Source organism: Saccopteryx leptura, chromosome 6, assembly GCF_036850995.1.
Source record: "Saccopteryx leptura isolate mSacLep1 chromosome 6, mSacLep1_pri_phased_curated, whole genome shotgun sequence".
In the NCBI taxonomy this organism is placed as follows: Eukaryota; Metazoa; Chordata; class Mammalia; order Chiroptera; family Emballonuridae; genus Saccopteryx; species Saccopteryx leptura.
The window spans coordinates 91,845,062-91,868,958 of NC_089508.1; the positions used below are offsets into that span (position 1 = coordinate 91,845,062).

Below are 23,897 nucleotides of genomic sequence, written 5' to 3' on the forward strand. Positions count from 1 at the left end.
GCAAACTCCAGAGTGGATTAGTCAGCAGGGCAGAAGAGCCTCATACAGAAGCACCTGGGTGAGCCCGCCCTGACCCAACTGCCAAACCCTTTGATCTTGCTGGAGCTTGACTTGGAGAAAACATCCTGCCCAGAGGTTCTCGGAGTTCACATAAGGTGAAACCCAGGGAGGTTTTTGTAAAGCTCTGTAACATTGTGATTGGGGGGATACGCACAGTGCTACAAAACCCGCAGAGACCTGTACAAAAACTGCTGGGGCAAAGGTGGCACCTCCCCGGAAAATCCTCGGCCTGGCTACTGTGCCCTGGGAGATGAACACAGCATGCAGCTGTCCCTCCTTGCTCGGAGACTCAGAAAGATACCAGGAAGGTGACCGGGCCAGGAGAAGTGACCCCCGCTGCTGGCCTCTCGTTCACTGCTGGAGTGAAACCTTTTCAATACCTTCTTACAGCCACATTTGGGGAATACAAAAGGTGTTTCTTTAAAAACTATCCTTGTCTTGGTTTTGTGTTGATTCTATTACAAAAGAGAATTATATATATGAGCCACCTCATATGGAATTTTTGAATCCAAATCCCTTGAGAGATTTGCCTGAGTGCTTCACTTTTCCATTTAGGAAGATGAATTTCAAAAGACATTGAATTGTTTTTAGGCAGTCGCCAGCTGTAGTTGCTCATTCTAACATTGACTGTACTATAAATCACTGATCAGTGCTTCCCACCGCCCCATCACTCTTGAGATGTCACATGTTATCTGCCCTGTAAGCAGCACTGGGGACTGTGGAGGTCTTGATACTGGAATAGTCATGGATCCAAGACCCATCTGTTTGGCAATGCTAGTTTTCCAAGACTGAGAGTTAGGTATGGGTCCAGGAGATGAGAACAATCTAAAATAATAGAAAGCAACAATTCAGAGAACTCCATGTTCTGTCCTGGAAATGTTCACAAGAGGAATATGTGCTCCTATCTACCCCTCAGACAAAAACCTCCCAAAAGCAAACCCACCCCTATTGGCAATTGACTAAATCATCATGAACCATTTGGATAAGCTGCAAGTGCCATCTTTCTAAGAGCCAAACCCTAAAGATCCTTCAGTCCTAAAGTAAATAGGAAGAAGAAAGGTGGGGGCACTGCTGAGGTTTTTGGAACGCCCTCAAGTGCTGTGATACAGACAAACTCATCTTTGGAAAAGGAACACGTCTAACTGTGGAACCAAGTAAGTAATTCATTTGTCTGCTCTTTGATATTAAGGCATCCTCCATCTAAGGAAGCAGAAATATTAGGAAATATGAAATGGGTGGTAATAGCACCAATATAGGATCAAGGAGGACTTTGGGGAAGATGGTTAATCCCTAGCATAAAATTTGAGATGGGAGGTTGTCTGTGAAAAATATATAGATAGACTTTGGGGCTGTGAAAATCCCACACAGCTCAAGGGAAAAGGAAAATTCTGCTCAATCCATGGGATTTGGGTTGGGCTGTAACCACCACTAAGTCTTGTTTCATGTGCCCGAGTTGAGTCAGAACTGATCAGAAACAAGGTTGATCTGAGTCTGTGTGATTCTATCAATGTGGCTTCAGTTAGAAATGATTCTGACCTTCCTTGAGCCAACACATGTTCTAAGGAGAACTCAGAACTGAGTCAGCCTCCTGGGCATAGAGGGTAGGGCCAAGGTACGTGGTCACTGGTGTTGCCATATTTCTCTTCAAAAGAAAGAAACCAGTGCCAGACAGCCGTTTCTAATAGGACTGCAAATGGAAGCTCCATTACAAGTGAGGAAGCTGGAACATTCTGGCTCCCAGTGAGACCAGATTCCAAGCAGAACAATGTGAATGTGTAACGTTTCCAACTAAGGAGTGCTTTAAAGTCTATAGGACATTGCCAGGAATAGTTCCTTAAAGGCTCATGGTGATCATCCTCACGGAGAGGATATAGTGCCATTCACTAATTAACTGTTATAAAGCAATCAGTGCTAAACTCATCAAAGGATTGTACTCAACACAGAAGGCATCTTTTTGTGTCATTTAAGTGACATTTGAATTCGACTGTTCTTGGCAGCTGCTTCCAGTTAGATCGTGGGCATTAATATTAAGCTAGAAAATGTAATAGGAAAATACAAAACTCATTTTAAAGCTCCTGAGGAAGTCTAGCAATGGGGTCAGTGGCCAAGTCTGCTGAGCTGTCTACTGGAAAAGTAACAGCATGTCCTGGCTTGACGCCTTGCCATTCAACTTGTTTTCCAAGGTAAGAGAAGACTCTAGAGAAATGAGATGGAAGGATGGAATGGTGGGCTCCCCTCAGAGAATAATTTGGAACAGGACAGTCCTGGGTATGTGAAGTGAAAAAGGCATAGAATTGAGGGCAGAGGAAAGAAAAAGAAAGAATGTGAGGTAGGCATTTCCCGACCTCACACACACAAGGATAAGAAGTGGTACAGGGGCTTTGTCTCCAAGAGATGGAAATCCAAAGCTATGCTAAAAGAATCAGAGCTGCGAAATTCAGGTTCTTTAAAAAATTATATAAGATCTTGAAAATTCAATTAATTCAGGCCCTTGCCCGTAGACATTGGCTTTATACTTGTTCAATAAAATAATAGTTAATCCATATTTCTGACAAAGTTAGTGACTGATTTCCCTCATCTCCCTTTGATCACCAAGTTCTTCCAAATGAATTTAAGTTCTTCTGTTTACTGACTTGTTTGATCCTGTGTTTCCCTAAGTGTGGAATGTATAACAACACACAGTTTTAGATACAGTATACATAGATAGAGTTTCTTTTTATATTAATTGTTCTACCTTTTAATGGGTATTAGAATAGTACAAAGAGGTTGTCAAACACATGAGATTCAAAGCTTTCTTTCCATTATATTTGACATTAAAAAGTGAGTTAATTTGAAGAAAACTACTAAGCAAATTATATGACAGATGGGTGTGACTGAAAAAAAACCAAAAATATGTGATTAATTGTAGTATGGGAAACACTGTGCTGGTGCCCCCCATTGTCCTTTGAAATGAAAAAAATCAAGAGCATCCAGAGAGTGCAGGCCCCAGGATATCTTTGAATGGTGCCTTTTTTTTTTAGCCAACTAATCTTGGATTAAAGAGGCATCACTGCGAACCCAGAGCCTTTATCATAGCAGAAACCTATGTCCTTTTGATTCAGTTTCCAACTTGCCAGCTGCCAGGTAGCACAAAACTAACAGAACAGGTCTACACAAGCTCGCAGACCCAAATCCACCACACCATTTAGCCCTCTAGGTAGAGAAAACCTGACGATGCCACTTCATAAAACAGAACCAGAGAACAAGACAAAACCGTGTAGAATAAAGTACCACAATATAAATGTGTACTACTGACCATGACAATGACAGGAACTTAGAAAAGGGCCGTAGTCAACAGGAACATCTTCATAAACATGAGCTATTAGATGGACTTAAAATAATATGGATTGTTATATATCTCCATTATATCAACTACCACTTTTGAGTGCCTAATATGTCTTCAGCTACTGGACTGTGGGAGACTATAAACTGACAAAAGTCCTCGCAGTATAAGGCTTAAGCCATAGGGCTCTGCCCCACAACCTTTGATTGTTTGATTAAGTTGGTAAAGGTAATTTACATGCCCTTCCCCATACCTCCATGTTAGCTATGATGCTAATTGTTTCCACTGGTCCCATCCCCCATGGCCCTCGAAGAGACTGGAGGCAGTTTTCTTTTTACCCTTTGTTTTGTGAAGTTATAATGTTATGCATGGTGCCTGATTTTCTGCACTTGGGAGAATTCTTGGTTTAGCTCTGAAATGTGACTTTGTATCTGAGCTCTCTTTGTTTTGCAAATGGCTTTGCTCTGTGCAATATAAATAAAGTGTTTGGGGAGTGCAGGCTCGCTCTTACAGACCATCAGTCTTGGCAATGAGTCCTTCCAAACCCTCCTTTTTCTCTCTGTGTTCATTTTCTAATCCACCATTCCAACTCGAGACCTGCAAAATTACGAGATTACGAGTCGTGCTAGCTCACAACACCGGACTAAACACTATATGAATGAATGGCATTTTATTCAATTCTCACAATAATCAGGCAGAACTAGGTACTATTACCAGCACTTTTATTGATCAGGAGTGGTCCCCCAAAATCACACAGTTCAGCAAAGTCAAAATTTGCATCATCTGTCTGATTCCATTCAAAGATATTCTGGACTCCGCCCTCTCTGGAGGCCTCTTATCTCTTCATTTCAAAGGATGAAGAAATGCACCAGCTCAGTGTTTCCCATACTTCAATCTGTGCACTTCACTCTGCTCTTTATCAGGGCTGCAGGTCAATTGGGACGTGCATGCAAGTTATTTCTGCCTGGCCCAGCCTCCCCCTCAGGCCTCTAATGAGCTCCTTTCCAAACTGCCTGCAGAGTCTGAAGCAACAGTTAAGCTATTTCCTTTCCATCTGCTATACCCACCACCACCCTTCACTAAGGACAGGTTTCTACCTCCAGAACAAAACCAGTTACCAAAAGAGGCATTCTCCAAGCAAGGTTCGTCCCTCACATTACAGCCCTGGTGCTCGAGGGTTCCTAAACTAAGAAAGGTCCAGATGATGATTAGAGCATCACTCCAAGAAAGAGGGGTCTACAAAATCCTCAGCTCATCAGTGTGCTTCGAAAACCCTCATTCCCTTCTTTGGGGTTCCCCCTCACACACAGTGGGCATCTCCCAGAACGGGGACTGTGGCCTGCTCTTCTCTCTGCCTGGAGCCATTTTCTCCCAGAGAGTCACACAGCTTTCTCCCTCTCCTTCTCCAGCTCTTTACTCAAATGTCACTTCTACTAAGGCCTTTCCCAGCCAACGCCTGTCATTCGGCAGTCCCCTTACCCTGCTGTACTTTTGATAACACTCATCTCCACCTGAAACTTCGTATGATTATTTACCATCTGTTCTTCCTGTTCAGTGAGGGCAAGGTCTCTGAGTTGTTTCTTACTATATCCATAAATACACTGAAGGTCCTAAGTAAATGTTTGTTGCATAAAGAATGAATGAATGAATGAACGAACGAACGAATAAATGAATAAAACATGCATGTGTGAACAAATGAACGAGAACACAAGTCTGTTGTGGTGCTGTGAGACAAAAGGAAGTAGAAATGAAAGCAAACTAGGAGCCTGCAGACCCAAGCCTGAGTCTCCTCTGCAACTTGTGACAAATCACTGTCACTGTATGTGGGTACTCTTCTAAGGCTGGGGGAATCAGTATGAACAAATCAGACAGAAATTCATGCCTAATTGGAGCTATAATTCTAATGGCAAAAGGAAGATGGTAAACTAAATAAATGAATAAAATATATAGTATTTTATGTAATAATAAGCCCTATAAAAAAATAAAGCAGGGAAGAGGAATAAAGAGTAGGAGGGAGCAGTGTGCAATTTTTAACAAAGGCTTCACAGAAGGCCTCTTTGGGAATGTAACATTTTAGCAGAGACCTGAGTGGGTGGCAGAGTGAGCCATGCAGATATTGGGAAGAAGAGCAACTCCAGGCAGAAGGAACACAGGTGCAGCTTGAGGTGTGCAAAGGACAGCAAAGAGGTTTGCGTGGGCTAGAGGAGAGTGAGCAACAGGAGAGATTCTGAAAATAAGGTCAGTTGGTAGTGGGCGTGGGGAGGGGATGGCTTATAGAATACTGTAAGGACTGCAGCTTTTGTTTGTTTGTTTGTTTTTATTAATTTTAATTTATTGTGTTTACATGGATTCAAGTATCCCACTGAATATAACTCCCTCACCCCCATCTTGTGTCCCTTTTTATATCCCCTTTGCCCCTCTCCCTTTCCCTCTGTGTTATGTGTATATACTTTCACTAATCCCTTTACCTTCTCTGATCCCAATGACCGCAGCTTTTGGATTCAAAAAGGAAGATTAAAGAATGGAATAGGGGTCACACCTGACCTAGAGAAAAGATGAACAGAGACAGAAACCTAGATTCTGGTCCTCACCCACGGACCTAAGAAATGGTCATTCTCATCTCAAACACCAAATACATAGGGTTCTGTTCTCCCTCAGCAACTTACCCTACAATTCTGCCCCGGGGAGCTCTAAACTTAGTGAAATTACATTCTTCAAGTAAAACTTTTTTTCTCTGTGTCTAACCCTAATAAACATTCTAATAATTATACCTGGGCTTTCTAGTTCAGAGAAAGCTTTCTATACATCCTTTCATTTAACCTTACAACCTCCCAATACAGAAGATATTTACCTTGTTTTATAAAGGAGGTAAATGGCCAAACTACACACTTAGTAAGGGACAGACTTGAACTAGGTCTCAGGTTTTCTGACATCTTTCTTCTTCACCACACCTGAGAAGCCCTCTCCATTTGTGGTGATTCTCAAAGTATGATATGGAGTCCTTTATGGGCTGTAGACAGAGCTGACAATGCGTATTCTTTCCCTGGTTTTTATGAGTGACACACAGGCAATCTTATAGACTGTGATTTTTATATATGACAGAGGTTAATTTAGCTGTCACTTTTAAGTGTGAATACATTGCTAAAGCTTGCTAAATTTGATATTCATGAATATGTTATTAAAATGTCCTGAAGATGCTAATTCTACTTTATACTAAGAAGTCTGGCTGCTGCGCAGTGCTTGGCAGTGATGCAAAGCTTTGGCTGGTTGTGAAATGGAATTCCCTTAGAAGGTAGAAATGAATGGGGTACATAACTCACTACATCTTTGCTCGACCTGTGTAGCCCAAAGATTGAGAACCACAACCCTATGACCAATGTGCCACTTTTCTTTCCTTCTAATCAAACTAAAAAACTCCTTTCCAGACTCTTTCTTTCAGAGCACAAATCTACATTGTAACATGGCTCAAGCTTAAATTTTTGTTTGACACAGTCATCACCTCCTGTTTTGTCCTGAGGAAGGCCCCAAGACTTAGGAGAAAAGAGGTTAGGCCAGATGAGACCGAACATCTCAACCAATGTCTACTATGTGACTTGGCAACTGGAGCCTGGGTTACAGTAAAGAGAAAATAAGGCAGTTTTTAGATTGGGTTTATCAGCTGTGAGGACTGATCTTTGGCAAAGGAACCTATCTGGAGGTAAAGCCACATAAGTGACTTCTTTCTTCTTATTATGACCACCGTATTTGGCAACTATCTTTGTTAGATAGTTTCCCAAATCACCAGCTTGCAAAATATTTTTCAGGTTGTTGAAAAATCCTTCCAGCATGAAATTTAGCAAGAAATGGTTTGAGAGACAGGAACTGGGTTTCTGAGAAAATCCAGGATGGAATGTGTGCTACAATGGATCCTCTTGATCCACTATCCTTCCTGAAGTCTTTGTCTCCCCTGTACTTAACTAACTTTAGAGAATCATCTTACTTAATACCTGAGCCTTCACCATTTACAAATCTAGGTCATAACCAGATGTGTACTTCTGTACATCTAATAAATGTGAGGTGTAATGCTGAGCATCTAAAATCAAGTGCTATTCCTTCTCTTTGGCCCATAAACTCTGTGACTGAATTTCACTGAACTCTAGTTTCCCTCTGGCTAAAACAAATGCTTTCCAAGGTGTCTTCCAGCTTTAGCTCACTATGATCATGATTATCATCTAGACCAACTCTTTAGGGACAGTTTAGAGAAAAGGCATAGGAAGTACAATGGTATAAATGTCTTATAACCTAGGAAGAATTCTGGGTTGTAATTTTTTTTTAAAAAAAGCACTGGAAAACAAGTAAAAGCTCTTTCTTTGCATCTATTAATTAGCCTGTTTGGTCACAGAGGTTTTGACAAGTGATAACTGGAGCTCCTTTTAGTCTTATTATCTATTACTTTGGTTTGACAGATGGAAACTGAACTCTAGAGACCTGAGAGTGAGACCCAGTTTAGCCACTCACTATCTAAACCACTCTTAGCCTCAGTGACTTCATCTGTAAGATGGATCTAATAATGTCACCTCATGAAATTTATTACAACGATGTTTGTTGCGGTAGTGTAAACACAAGCTCTTTGTAAGTAGTAAAGTACTTATACAAATGGTTGTCATCTATAATTATTATGATCCTTTGGACAGACTCCAAGTCTTTTGCATCCATGGCTTTTGCTCCAACTAGCATGCTCTTCCACCTCTAACTGAAGTATAGTTTTTTTTGTGATTGATTTAAGCCTTGAAGTTATGTCTCAACTGATTACAGCCTTTGGCAATTCTTAGCAAAACCAAAATAATGCCTTTCTCCCTGTGAAAAGATGGTCCTGAAGCAAAACCTAGAGATGACATGTTGAAGAGATAATAGCAGAAAACTTGGAGACTTTCCTAAATGTTACACCCAGAAGACAACACACATCAAACAAGCTACCAAAAATGGAATGCTTAGATCTCAGAAACCCTTGCAAAATTCTATGTCTCCGGCTAAAGTTGTTCTGCTCCACCCACCCACCCCCTTTCAAACAGATGGACTAGGCAGGGGGCAAATAGGTAGCAGGCTTTTTAGAATGATGCCTGAAATGGTGCCTCTACAGCAAAACTCATCTTTGGAAAGGGAACTCAACTCATCGTGGAAGCAAGTAAGTCACACACTTTACTCCAGTCTGTATGTCCCTTGGAGTGGTGGCATAGTCCTGAATGAATGACATTTCTTGGAATGTCAGGAGATTTTAAATTAGAAATCCACTGAGGTTTGTTGATGTTATTGCAAAGAGTTGAGGTTGATTTTTAGGATAAATTTCTTAGGTTTCTCTTAAGAACATTTTCTATGTATGCTTAGAAATTGTGTTCAAAGGATTAGTGCTCATAGTCCTTTACAACTGCCTAACTAAAGCTCTAGTCTGGCCTCTTGATAAGGAACTGGGACCAGGAAAAAGGCAAGCCCTAGCTGAAGAGTCTCTCCACTGTTTATGAGGAAAAAGAATCATGGCCATGGTGTAAGAAGAGGGAGAGTTAAAAAAAATATTTTTAAAGAAGGAGTTAGATCAAGAGAGTTTTCTCTCCCTCAAATAACAAAAGTCAATCTTACCCTTGTCTCTTTTTGCTGAGAACTTGCATTATATCAATGTACCTGGTTCAAACTAAATGACCTACAAGGTCCCATACTAGTCTGGGTCTGCTGAGAGCAATTATGTGCTCACCTCCCCTGTTACCTCTGAATCTGAGAACTCTGCACAGGGTGCAGGAGGGAGACTATATCCAATACAGAAGCACAGCCACCAACTTCAAGACAATAGAAGAGTAATGGTGCTTTCCTGGAGACCTTGACCACTAGTAGTCTCTCCCAGGGTTTGGAAATCCAGAGGTTATATTCAGGTAATTGGGGTAGCTGCCAACACTGGGACCAGTCTAGAAAACAACAGTCTTTCAAAACTTTCACAAAATGCCAAGTCCAATGGGGTAGGTGTTACCCCTTACATGGTGAGATTTTGTTTTGTTTTGTTTTAATTTCAGAGGAAATAAAGGACTGTGTAAAGGTACATAATGTGACTAGGCTGACAGTCTTGAAAGCAACTGGTAGTGCCAACAGGGCCTGTGCCTCTCAGAGGGTAATGTAAACTCACAAGGGTTTTGATTGCCTGTTGCTTCCAGGGAAATAGTGAAATCTGGTGAGTTTTCTTATCTTTAAGGGGAGAGCAACTAGAGTAATAAAAAGAAGGACAGAAACAGAATTATGTTGTATGTGATTGCAGTCTGATTGATGTTGGGCAAATTACATCTGAGCAAAAAGTATTATGTTTCATTTTCCCTTTAAATCATTTCCACTTGAAATTCAGAATTACCTGAAGTGTTAGAATCAAATCTTTGAGGCTGTGCCTTTGGGAGTCTTAGGGAAGAAGGAAAGAGATGAAACTGGCGCTTAGCCCCTCTGCCAGGACACTAACCACGCCTTCCGACCATACTCCACTTACTTCTCTGGTTTTCTCTTCCGGCGATGATGGAGTGTAATATGATGATGCTAAGCTCAGGTAGGGGTCGGGTGAGAATTTTAAATCAAGTTCCCAATCCTTCAAATTTTGTCAGTTAATAATGGCCCTATACAACTGTCATTCCCTTTGGCTCTAGTCCTAGACTCTTGATTCTCGGTGATGAGATGGAGAAATCCATAGGGTCGTTAAGTTCATTTTCATACAATTACTATATCCTCCTGACACTTGTATCTAGACCCAGAGTCAGGAGAAATAACAAGGCAAAAATAAGCAATCGGAAGCAAGCACAGGCTCCTCTGACCCGCGTTCACAGCACTCAACACTGCTGGGCTCCCCCCGCAGCTGCCAATTTCTTGTTCAACCATCAGGTCTTTCAAAAGCCTTTCCCCGGGCTCAGAGAATTAGAAAGCAGATTTGTTATTATTGTGACTCAGCCTGAATGATGGAGGGGAAATAAAGCTTCAAATCAAAAATCAGTATCTGCGACCCAACAGAAGGGAGCCAGAATGTGAGAACAAGACCTGTGCCTAAAGCCTCCGGTTCTAACATTCATTGTAAGAATTGTCAAGATTCAGTGTCACATCCCTATTCCCAGGCTATTGCGTTCTTCTTAGAGAGGTCTTCCAATAAACCAGCAGTAAATTTTTCATCTTAAAGGCAGCTCTTGGTCACCTGTCACCCTCTTCTCTTGTTCTGTCTCAGGACTGTCCTGTCCCAATGTTTCTCAGCTGGAGATTTCATGCTTACATTTTTATTCAGCATTTTAACTATTATTAGCTTCAAAGAGAACTGAGACTCTGTACACTTCGCCCTGAGCTCATCAAGGGCAGCTTTGTAGTTCTCTGAGCTGTGGGGTCTCTTTGCTGGGACCCAGGCTGGGGAGGCAGGACACAGATGTTCTAGGTCAGGCCCCAGGGCCAGCCCCAGGCTGGTTACTTGTGAGGCAGCATCTCAGTGTGCTCCTGGGACACCCGACAGCTGTTTTTTGGAGCTGGCACCAAACTCTTCGTGGAACCCCGTAAGTTGACTTTTCCCCCTATATTTCTAGGGATAAAAGGAGTTTTGGGACTGGGGCTGCTATCCAATTTACCTTACTTGAGCAACTATACCTCGGAGATGTGGAGTGGGCCAGAGTGGAAACATTAGGCTGAGTCACTGAAGTAGCTCTTTTTATTTTTAAAAAACATATGTTGAAACTATAGCTCCCACTTATTTCTGAAATCTTCAGAGCAGCCCAGAAAGCACAAAGAAATCTAGAACAATTATACTATAGTCGGAGCTTATGGGTGAAGGAGGTACAGTGGTAGATACGCTTTGGCCCAAATGCTCCAGGAAGTTGCTTTATCCTTCCACATCCTTTTGGTTAAGCTGTCTAGTGTGCCTGCCTCGTCGCAGCCTGAAAACAAATGTCCTGCTCCTTGGACGATTCGGGAAAGGTGGCTTACCTGGCAGGAGTAAACTGATATCTTAGCGTTTAAGTTAACTCCCATGTTGGCAGAGAGCCTTGAAGTTGTGAGTGACATTTGTTATAAATGTTGCAATTTGCGGGGAGCCACTATAGGACTCTATGTGAATCTAAACCCTAGATGATTCCTAAGTTTATAAATTCAGAAAGACTGTTCAGGAAAGATACATACTTCTTTTTGATTTGTTTACCAGCACCTAACCTTAGCATTGGATTGGTACTCATAAGAAGGGAAAGTCTGAAATAAAATAACAAATTGAAACAAATAATATGTTGAAATGTAACTACATTTATGGGCCAAGAAAAAAGACAAAATTCTCAAAACTAAATAATTAAATCTTTAATTTAAATTTTGGACAATAGTGGCCCAAATTTTAAACAATTTCAAAATTTGATTTAGGTCCAATATAAAAATAAACTAGGGTACATATAGCAACTATACTGAATGCATTCCATTTAAAAAATAAAAACTCAATTCGATCAGATAGCGTTTTCTTTGGTTACATGATACCAAGAAATGGACTAGATAAACAATTGTTTTAAACATATGACACTGACTGAGAAAGAGTATGAGAAAAATATTTTACCAAATTAATGCATTGGGCTCTATCTGAAATGATGACTAAGAGATTCAGAGCTCAGTATCGTCAGTGGATGATCTTCTTCAGACATCTGTATTGCCGACTCTATTACATTGTTCAGACTATTCAAACCACCTCTCTCCAGTCCAAAGTGATCATTGACATTGAATGTATATTTTTAAATCCCAAGCAAGTCTAAATTAGCCAACTAAATCAGTCTAGGATTGGGTCATATGCCAATGTAACTAAGGAGATAAAGTTGTTTTGTTTTTGTTTTTAAATGGACAAGCTCCCTTTCTCTATAACGCATAACTCCCTTGAAAATCAACTGAAATATATCTTAAACCAAAGTCAGTATAGTGAGCAAGAAATGTCACAGTTTTGAAGGGAGGTGAATGAACAGAAGGTGTGGTTTCTAAGCCGTTACTGCTGGGGTTATCAGTGTCTGTTATCAGCGGCTTCAGTTCTCACATAGACTGAAAGCAGGTTCCAGGAGAGCTCTTTGAAAAATCCCCAACTCCCCTCCTGTCTAGAACTAAAGTAAAAAATACAGGGAACTAGATTCTTAAGAAAGAATTTTTGCCTTGAGTGACTGGAATAGAATCTAATCTTTTAATTAAGCTTCCCAGCAGATAAAAAATAAATAAAAAGGAAAATTATGATGGAAGTGATGAGGGGGCTTCTCTGAATAGCTGATTCTCTAGGAAAACCTGATCAGCTATGGTCCATTTACAAAGTGGTGATCAACAGGAATTTCCTGACAAGTAATTGCTCCATGTCAACCAGATGTCACTGATTTATTTGTTACAGCTCTGTTACCATGAGCTTTATAGCTAAAACCCAAATCCGGAGTCAGGAGAGAGCATTAGAAAAATCATTCCATATACTCATTCATTACTGACACTTTTTGTTTAGCGATACCTTATGTCTTGATTGTAGGCCATAGTAAATAAAAGTACACTGGAATTGAACATATTTTTAACTTGATACCAAGAAGCTAAACTCAGCTAAGTTTTGAATACTAAGAGCCATATTCATAGAAGCTAGTAATATTGAAAATCAGCAGTTTAGCTTACGATTGGAAATATATTCAGATTGGTTGTCTTTCCTGATTTCAGGCATTTTCAGGGCTCTTTCTTTAGCAGTTATTTGAAGATAGGCTAAGAGTTCAAGTCTCCACAGATACAAAATGATCATAATTAGAAACTTTATTAAGGCACAATGGAAAAGACTCTTTACTACCACTCTTAAAGCTTCAAGACTTTTGGCTTGGGGGACGGGGGAATAAAATGCTCATGCAGAGGAGCAGATAAATGGTAATTCAAGATGAGGCATGACAGGACAGGAGGCCGGGAGGAGACCCAATCATTGGGGCCAACATTCCACAGGTCCACCTAGAATAAAATAAGAAAAATGGACTTCACCTGGTTTTATATCTATAAGGAACTTCCTGAGAATGATAGTTGTTACTCTGATTAAAGACTCAAAGGAAACTGTAGGGTAGACTCTTACAAAAGAATAAGTATTCACCTAGAAAGAGAGATGTGTCATTTAACTTCAACAGATCTCTTCCTGTCTATAAAATGGAGGTGACACCCCGAAGTGACCCAACGCTACCATCCTCAGAGTGTTTGAAGCAGTTATGCGGTCTTCTTCAGACCCCTGATTCTTTCATTGACATAATGCAAAGCATGAGCTCCTGCCCTGATCTTCCTCCAAGGGCCCAGGCATTTAAAATAAACCAACTGATGCAGACAGGTATTCAACCTGACCTTGATTATCCAGAGGATTGATGAATAAAACATAGATAATTCAAACTCAGATGATCCAGAAACTTTTCTGTAGTTGTTATTTTTCCATCTCTGCTCCCAGCCATATCTCTTAGCAGCTCCTGACTCAAAATCAAACTGATAGCCTTTCATTTCTGCCTCCCATGGCCATCCTTTCAAGGAGTCACTAACAGGATGTAGAAAAGTCTGGGTTTTAGTGTTTGGCCCTATGAAAATTGAGATGAACATCATTGTTTAACTCCAACACATTATGGATAATCATCTCATTAAATAAATTGATTATATTTGCATATATTTGCAGAAAGTCAGCCTCCCGCCAAACCATCCGTTTTTATCATGAAAAATGGGACAAATGTTGCTTGTCTGGTGAAGGATTTCTACCCCAAGGTTATAAATATAAGTCTCCAGTCTTCAAAGAAAATAATAGAATATGACCCTGCTATCGTCGTCTCTCCCAGTGGGAAGTACAGTGCTGTCAAACTTGGTAAATATGAAGATTCTAATTCAGTGACATGTTCAGTTCAACACAACAATCAAATCTTGTACTCCACGGACTTTGAACAGGAGAAAAATTCTTCAGGTATGGTATCTGGCTTGAAGGGGCTGGGATTGTGGGGAAGAAAAGTTGAGGGAAATGGATGTTGAGATGGCTCTCAACGTGATATCATACTGGAAACAAAATGTAGGGCCAACTATGCCCATCAATGACTGGGAATTGAACTCTGCATTTCTGACCTGGAATCTTTTTTTTTTTAGACAATTAAATTTAACAGGGTGACATTGGTCAACCAGAGTACATAGATTTAGAGAAAACATCTCCACATCATTTGTATAGTCAATTATGCTATATACCCATCACCTAAAGTCAAATCATTCTCCATCACCCTATATTTGTTTCTCTTTATGCCCCCCCTCTCCCACCCCCTCTCTTTTTTCTCCCCCTCTCCCTGGTAACCACTGCACTCTTATCTATGTCCATGAGTCTCAATATTGTGTTCCACCTATGGATGGAATCATACAGTTCTTAACTTTTTCTGATTTACTTATTTCACTCAGTATAATGTTATCAGGGTCCATCGCTGAGTAGTATTCCATTATATATATATATATATATCACATCTTCTTTATCCAATCAACTATTGAAGGGCATTTTGGTGTTTCCATGTCTTGGCCACTGTGAATAAAGCTGCAATGAACATAGGGGTGCATGTGTCTTTACATATAAATGTTTTTGAGTTTGGGGGTATATACCCAATATTGGGATTTCTGGGTCATATGATAATTCTATTCGTAAGTTTTTGAGGAACCACCATACTTTTTTCCATAATGGTTGTACTAACTTACATTTCCACCAACAGTGAATGAGGGTTCCTTTTTCTCCGCAGCCTCTCCAACACTTGTTATTATTACCTGTCTTGTTGATAATAGGTAATCTAACAGGTGTGAGGTGGTATCTCATTGTAGTTTTCATTTGCATTTCTCTAATAGCTAGTGAAGATGAGCGTCTTTTCATATATCTATCAGCCATTATTTTTTCTTCTTCGGAGAATTGTCTGTTCATATCCTCTTCCCATTTTTTTATTAGATTGTTTGCTTGTTTGTTGCTGAGTTTTATGAGTTCTTTACATATTTTGGATATCAGCCCCTTGTCTGAGCTGTTGTTTCCAAATATCATCTCTTGTTTAGTTGCCTGTTTGTTTGTTTTGTTGTCAGTTTCTTTAGCTGTGCAGAAGCTTCTTAATTCGATGTAGTTTCATTCATTTATCTTTGCCTTTATTTCCCTTGCCTTTGGGGTCAAATTTATAAAATGTTCTCAATGGCCAAGGTCCATGAGTTTAGTACCTATGTTTTCTTCTATATAATTTATTGTTTCAGATCTTATATTTAGGTCTTTGATCCATTTTGAATTAATTTTTGTGCAAAAAGACAAACTGTAGTCAAGTTTCATTCTTTTGCATGTGGCTTTCCAGTTTTCCCAGCACCATTTATTGAAGAGGCTTTCTTTTCTCCATTATGTGTTTTTGGGTTCTTTGTCAAAGATGATTTGTTCATATGTATGTGGTTTTGTTTCTGGGATCTCTATTCTGTTCTGTTGCTCTGTGTGTCTATTTTTCTGCCAATACCATGCTGTTTTGATTATTGTGACTCTGTAGTATGATTTGGAGTCAGGTATTATAATGCCTCCAGCTTTGTTCTTTTTCCTTAGGATTACTTTGGTTATTCAGGGTTTTTTATGGTTCTGTACAAACCTGATGATCTTTTGTTCCATTTATTTAAAAAATGACATTGGAATTTTGATGGGATTACATTAAATTTGCATATTGCTTAGGGTAACATGGCCATTTTAACTATATTTATTCTTCCTATCCGAGAACAAGGAATATTTTTTCATTTCATTGTGTCTTTTTCAATTTCCTTTAATGATGCTTTGTAGTTTTCAGTATATAGGTCCTTTACATTCTTTGTTATGTTTATTCCTAGGTATTTTTTTGTTGTTGTTGCAACTGTAAAGGGGATTTTTTTAGTTCATTTTTCAAAGTTTTATTATTGGCATATAAGAAAGCAATAGACTTCTGTATATTAATTTTATATCCTGCAACCTTACTGTATTGATATATTGTTTCTAATAGCCTTTCTGTGGAGTCTTTGGGGTTTTCCATATACAGGATCATGTCATCTGCAAAAAATAAAACCTTTACTTCTTCTTTCCCAGTATGAATGCCTTTTATTTCTTTCTCTTGTCTGAGTGCTCTGGCTAGAAATTCCAGCACTATAGTGAATAGGAGTGGAGAGAGTGGGCAGCTTTATCTTGTTCCTGATTTTAGAGGAAAAGTTTTCAGTTTTTTACCATTTAGTATGATGTTAGCTAATGGTTTGTCATAAATGGCCTTTATTATGTTGAGATATTTTTCTTCTATACCCATTTCGTTGAGTGCTTTATACATAAAAAAAAATGTTGTATTTTACCAAATGCCTTTTCTGAATCTATTGGTAGGATCATATGGGTTTTTATCTTTTTTTGTTGATATGGTGTATTGCATTAATTGTTTTACATATGTTAAACCATCCTTGTGTTTCTGGGATGAATCCCACTTGATCATGATGAGTTATTTTTTTTAATGTGTTATCGTATTCAATTTGCTAGTATTCTGTTTAGAATTTTTGCATCTGTATTCATTAGAGATATTGGTCTGTAGTTTTCTTTTTTTGTGTTGTCCTTGCCAGGTTTTGGTGTAAGGGTTATGTTGGCCTCATAAACTGTGTTTGGAAGTATTGCTTCTTCAATTTTTTGGAAGACTTTGAGAAGGATAGGAACAAAATTGTCTTTGAATGTTTGGTAGAATTCACTAGCATAGCTGTCTGGCCCCAGACTTTTATTTTTGGAGAGGTTCTTGATAGTTGTTTCTATTTCCTCCCTGCTTATGGGTCTGTTTAGGCTTTCTACTTCTTCATGATTCAGTCTAAGAAGATTGTATTGTTCTAGGAATTTATCCATTTCTTCTAGATTGTTGAATTTGGTGGCATATAGTTTTTCATAGTATTCTACAATAATTCTTTGTATATCTATGATATCTGTGGTAATTTCTCCTCTTTCATTTTGGATTTTGTTTATATGAGTTCTTTCTCTTTTTTCCTTAGTGAGTCTTGCCAGGGTTTGTCAATTTTGTTGATCTTTTCAAAGAACCATGAGCTGGAATCTAAAATAAAATTTATCTTATTTCATCCCCTTCTCTCTTTTCAACAACTGTCTCCTTTATACTGATGACTATCCTACCACTAAACTCTGGGGTTAAAAATCTAGGTGCAGTTTAATCTAGTTTGAAGACCAAATAAAAGGGCAGTCCAGCCTTTCATGGATTAAGAATCCTAGTTCTTTCCTACAAATTAGAGGCATGCCTGGATATTGGCTTTATGGTATAATGAAAAAAAGAGCCCAGCATAATAGGTATGATGGCTGCACAAACAACATGTGACCTTAACCAAGTCACAACTCTGGTTCTTGGTTTACTTACTCAAAGTCTTCTCCAGTTTTCAAATCTAATCGGTCTTGGCAAACAGCCTGCTGATTGCCAATGTAAGCCTGACCACTTCTATTTGTTAACAGCTACTCTAAAACCAGTGGAACCTGTGGAACCCGAAAACGAACAGCAAGTTTTAGAGAGCTGCCATAAACCCAAAGGTTAGTTGAAATCAAAGGATCAACTTCAAAATTGAGGAGTAAAGCAAACTCTGTAAATGTCAAATGGGGCAAAAAGCACCAGACTTTAAAAGAAAAAAAACCATACTTCAGCCCCAGTGGTTTCCTCTGACTCTCTCAACAGAGCCTGGGCTTCAAGCATGGGTTTCCAAAGCTTACAGGCCTGGGTATGAGCAGCAACCTTTGGTCATTGAGGGCTGTCGGCACTAAACTGGACTTGCAGACCAGGAAGCATAAAAGTGATTCAGGGCCAGCTAGTGTCCATGTTGTGGGCCCCATTCCTGGAAGGGAATTTATCTTCTTGAGGAAGCCACCATCTTTACTCTTTTTCAACCACAGTTCACGCCAAGGTGAACATGATGTCCCTCACAGTGCTGGGGTTCCGTATGCTGTTTGCCAAGACTGTAGCTGTCAATTTTCTTTTGACTGCCAAGTTACTTTTCTATTAAGGTAAGAATTAGCTCCTTCTTATTCCTACCTCCACCTAAACTCTGCTGCACATAGAGAGAAAGGCGTTTAGGAATGGTAAAAGACCAAGAAGCATTGGGAAGGGGAAAACACATATTTCAAATTAATGAGAGGGTTATCTCAGATACTCAGATACTCAGCATAACAACACCCCACCTCCTGTTATGCAGAGTCTGGTTTTGTTTCAAACTAGACTCAAACCCATTATGCAGTATAATGTAATACCAGTGAATAACCCCCACCTCTAACCCAGGAGCTAAAAAATTGAAGCTAAATAAAGGGAATTAGTCTACTTTATTTGACTTTTTGTTTATCTGGCCAAGGGCACACAGGTTATTTGCAAAGCCACACCTAAAGAATATTGGAAGTTGGGGGGGGGGGGGCTGAATCTATCTTTGCCCCAACAAAGGGGATGCCAGCTCCCAATTCTTAATCAGAGGACTGATGTGTAGACCAGCCTACCATTGGGGTGAGCCCATACCCTTGTTAATCATGCACAGCCCACTACTAGCTACTCAGGATGCATATGAAGTTGAGGCTGAGACGTTTATTACTGGCCAGACATTACTTGCATGCCCTCTTCAGGTAAACTTAGATATGAAATTCAAACTGGCCTATGAAGCACCTTCTCCAATACCCCAAGATGCTCCTCAGTCCCAGCTCCTGAACCAGGAACAGCCCTAGACTTAGAGTGTTGCACTGACCCATCTCCGCCTGTGAGCACACCCAGTCGTTCCCAAACAGGTGACTATTTTACCAACAGTCCCAAGGACACCGGCCATATGGCTATATAAAAAGAAAACTGGACTGGGAGTCAGAAGATCTGGGTTTTAGTCCTGACTTTGTTGCTAACTCACTATGTTACCTTAGCCAAGTTCCTTCACCTCTCTGGGCCTAGGTTTTTGCATCTGTGAAACAAAGGAGTTAAGAAAGACTAAAGGAGAACAAATGGGTTTCATGACTGGTGCCAACATTGATACACTGATGGTGACCCGCTGACCTACTGCCACGTGAAGAAGGGAACTGCCATAATGGATTCGCAGTGTCTGCAGTGGCACAACCACAGCACGCGCTGCCCTCCCCGCACTGCATACCGCTCCGGTCCCCTCCAGCACTGCCGGTCTATGGTTCTATATCAACTCTGACAACTTTCCTTTGCTTGCAGGCTGACTGGCAAGAAAAGGTTACACTCTCTGAAAGAAACCAAAAGCCTACAGAAGTGCTATCTCGAAGGCTTCCAACTTCTCGGTGATTCAAACTAACCCGTCCCACCGTTGCTTAAATGGCCGCTGCCCAAACAAGTTTTTCTTCGAAGACAGCAAACCCAGTCATCCGCCAGCCTGGTGGAAGGACAAAGTTCTGAAGGGTAGGGGGTTGCGGTCCTAAGTGCTTTATATGCTGCTTTATAAATAAAGTTAACAATACAAAAACACCGAGGGTTCATTTTTTATTTCTACAACTGAGGCACTTTGAAGATGGTGTCTTGTTCCTTTTATTTTCTTTGCCTTCAGAGATAGAAAGGAGCCAACAGGTTCCCAGAGTTGTTCTCCAAGAGGAAAGCAGGCTCTGGGGAAGGGAGCGCCTGTGCCCTTTACCTAAGCGTGAAAGGCTCTGCTCGCCCCACGCTAGATTGGCCCCAAACTGGCGTCTTGTCCACAAAAGACTTTCCTGCTCTTTCTGCTACTTTACAACCAAAATTACATTTGACTCCCTAACACTCTCCATGTAGGCAATGGGGTTTCTCAAATCTCATCTAAATACTCTCCAAGCCTTTAACAGAGATCAGAGTAAAAGACAAAGGTAATGCACTTCTTTCTATTAATTGACTTAACAAACATGAACTGACTCTCTAAAGTCCAGGCACTGTGCTGTGCATGTAAAGAAGAACAAGACAGGTGCCTTGCCTTCAAGCAACGCACTGTGGAAGGGATAGGAATGAGAGCCCTAAATTTCCCTGTAAAAACAGTATCTTTACTATCTCTTGCCTGCCAATCTCTGCACAGAGAGTTGAAGGTCACTGAACACTGACTCTTGCCTGGGCCCTCGGTGTTGATGATTTTCTGCCATTCTTTTCTGAGGCTTTCTCTGCTGCATTTATTAAAGGGCATTGTGTGTGACTCACCTCTGGCTTTACCTGGTGAGACCACTGCAGGAGAGAATTCACCACAGGGTGCTGTGAATTCACTGTTTGACTGAGTTTATAGGTCACACCTCAGCTTCCTGAGCCCCTTGCCTTCAGGCCTCTGCCTTGGGGACCCAGCCCTGGGTTTCCTGCTGTTGCTGCTTCTGCTACAGCAATTAACAACAGCAGTGTCCCCAGTGTGGCCCACAAGCTCTGCTGCTCCCCCCTCAGCAAGGCCACAGCTGTTTCCTGGTGTACCCACTCAGGTCACAGAGCCCTGGCAACGCAGTATTGTGGTTTCCTCAGCACCCACGTAGGTGTCAAGTCAGGGCTTATGAGGTTACAAGTGAAAGAGCACCTTCATTGACTCCCTCGCCATTGCCATCAGCAAACTTCTACATCTGTCCTCACAGCCCAAATCAAAGAAAGGAGGCGATAGCCCTGAGTCAGTGGGTTTAACACAGTCTGGATAGATGAGCCTGGTCCATCTAGGAAAAAACCATGAAAAGATTCCACACAACTTCGTCTTGTATGTGTAAAGAATATTTGTTTCAAAAATATTCACATTTGTTACCTTGAGTCACATTAAAATGTTTCTCTGAACTTACTAAGAACAAAATATCACATTCTCATTTTTCAAGTGGAAATAAAAAATACCGCTCCAAAAAGGTATGTATCTTGTCCAAATCCAGTGAGGCAGGGATATTACTGGGAACAGAACTAGGTTACCAAGAGTGCTACCCAAGTTCCTCTGCAGCAGCACACTTCACTCCCCAAACAAGAGCAAGGTGTTGATTTGAAGCTCAGCTAGACCAGATTGTCTAAATAGAAGATAATCTTTATTTAGCATATAAATGAGTTAACCTCTGGTGCTCTTTGATCACTTTTGAAAAAGGCATCCTGGCACATCACAAGACCATAAATTTCTTCCACCAGCAGAAGCCACCAGAAAAGATTGAAAGCAGGACACAGAGGGAGCTGTGGCTGCCTTCTGGTCTGGGGGCTGTGATACAACTGCCCTAAGGGACTCTCCAGGACACTCAGTAGGTAGAAGAACAGAAACCTTAGAGGCTGAATCACTTGCCCAGGGCCTTTGGCTCCCTCCTCCAGTTCTCTTCCTTCCTCTAACAGTGACTGCTCTTCACCTGTCTGTTTTAAAGCCCAGATAAACTGCCGCCCAAACCACCTACTGGCAAAGCCTCCCAGGATGTAGCTGCAAGAGAGAGCCCTAGAAAGACTGCACAGCACCCTGGCTCTGTCATTACCCAAGCTACCTGACCTTGAGAATGTCCTTCATCTCTCTGGGATTCAGTGTATTTCTTATAAAATAATGTCTGACACTTCTACTATCTCTAAGATTACATATAACTCTAACGTTGTCATATCGCAGAGAATTCAGTGGAACAGGGGAGGGGGGGCATTGATTCCCAGGCTGAGGGTGCATCTGTTTTGACATCACATAGTTGATTTCCCCAGGAGGTAATTCTCTGCCCTGGAGACACCAAACTCAGGGAGCTTGAACCTGGCACTCTGGGATGCACAGACAGCTTTCTGGGAATATCTCAATGCTCTTCGGTGAAAGAAAAATGTCTTCCAAATGAAATGGAGGTGTCAAAAACCATCCAGGAGAAATAAGAAGACAAAGAGAAAAAAGCAAATTGGGGAAAATGTGTTTAAGTGGATAAATTTATGTTCAGTTTGATTCTTAGAAAGAAAATAGAGCAATTCACAATGATGGAGACTAAAATAAAGACACTTCCAATGGGCTCTGCTTAGACTGGCCCTTCACCTGCATCACGCTGATCCCTTCACAGCACACGCAGCACACTGAGTGAGCCCACTCTTTATCAGACATGACCTGGGCACTGGGGACACAACGAGGACAACCCCTCTCTTTTCCCACCACAGGCACTCAGGTGGCAAGGGAACTCCGAGTCAGTCGTGGGGACATGCTCTGCTCCATCTGAAGCCAGGGAGCTCCCCTGGGTGTGACAGGCATCTTAATATTCAATAGACATGTTAAGACACCCCTAAAGGCCAGGCTGGAGCACAGACTAACTAGGAAGAAGAATGCTATGTCTGAAGACATGAGCTTCCCTGAAAGATAGTTCTGTCAAGCTGTGCCCAGGGGTTTGTGCGCAGACTTCCTAGGCACCTGCATTATTGTGGTCTCGGCACAGTAGTAAGTGGCACTGTCTTCAGTCTTCACTGGGGAGATCACCAGGTGGAAGGTTTTGTAGCTCAAACTGTGCAGCACGGAAAACCGTCCCTGAGTGAAGTTCGCGTCAAGAACCGCCCTATTATCTCTGTAAAGGATAAACTGAAAGGAATGATCTGGCCTCATTCGGTACCAGTATAAATCTGGATTTCAGTATGTTGTGTCATAACTACAGAACAGTATCACCTTACTGCCACTTTCCACAGTCTGGTTCAGGGAAGTCTGGGTCATTTTGATACATAGCATGCCCTTGTCTGTGAAGAAAAGAAAAGAGGAAATAGTGAAGTGCTGCACCCCAGCCACTGGGTCCAGTACAAGCCCACCCAGAGGGAACTCAGTGCGCAGAGGCCAGAGAGGACACAGAGATAAAGGTCAAAAGCAGAGAATAACCAGAAAAGCAGTGTGAGCGAGAGAGACACCAAGCCCTGGAAAGTCAAAGGAAGGGCAATGAGACGGCAGAACAAGAGGAGCATCGGCCTGTGAGTGCACTTACAGAAGAGCAAAAGGCTAAAGCCCACGGTCCAGATCATTGTCTCTTCAGAGCAGAGCAGAGAACAGAGAACTGGGGCCCTGCGACCTCTGAGACCATTCTGACAGGAAGGAGATGGCAGGGAAACGAGAGGAGACAGGCAGCCCTGACAGTCACATGACTGAATTACTCTGAAGCAAATGCTCCAGCCAGTTTGTTATTATTGTCTTGGTCCTTAATCTATCTGGAATTAGTATTTTGGTAAAAACATAATGAAAATAAATTGCTTTTTTATAAAAAAGATAGAAATAGAAACTGAAAGTCCAACAATCACATTTTTAAATATCGAATTGCCATAAAAGTGGCCTGCCCCCCATTTTCATATCTTCAGGCCATGGGCTGAGGTACCAGTCCATGATCACACTGTGACCATGGTAACACTGTCACACGGCACCCAGCACAGTTGCCAGCACTCAATAAATGCAATAATTGAATGAATTCCTTATAGGAGTCCCTTATTCCTCTTTGAAAAGACAGGGGTAAGAGATTTGAACCAGGTCAATTTTAAAATCTGTATTAGCCCTGAATTCTAGTTATCTTTTATTTCTGTTTCTTGAGAAGTACCCTGCCCCTGAGAGGGCTTCCTGCACTTCTCTCTGTAGGCCCTCTGCAATACCCACTTGGCTATAG

At 41.1% G+C, this 23,897-nt stretch overlaps 2 gene segments (V, D, J or C); both read left to right on the plus strand.

The window, feature by feature from the left end:
• LOC136407918 (T cell receptor delta constant-like) overlaps positions 1-19,821 on the plus strand; it is a 52,545-nt gene extending 32,724 nt beyond the window's left edge. Inside the window, 4 exon segments of the C gene segment in view lie at positions 14,034-14,312; positions 17,838-17,912; positions 18,270-18,380; positions 19,564-19,821. Of these exon segments, the coding sequence occupies positions 14,069-14,312; positions 17,838-17,912; positions 18,270-18,379 (429 nt within the window).
• LOC136407917 (T-cell receptor alpha chain constant-like) overlaps positions 1-23,897 on the plus strand; it is a 499,087-nt gene that overhangs the window by 395,539 nt on the left and 79,651 nt on the right.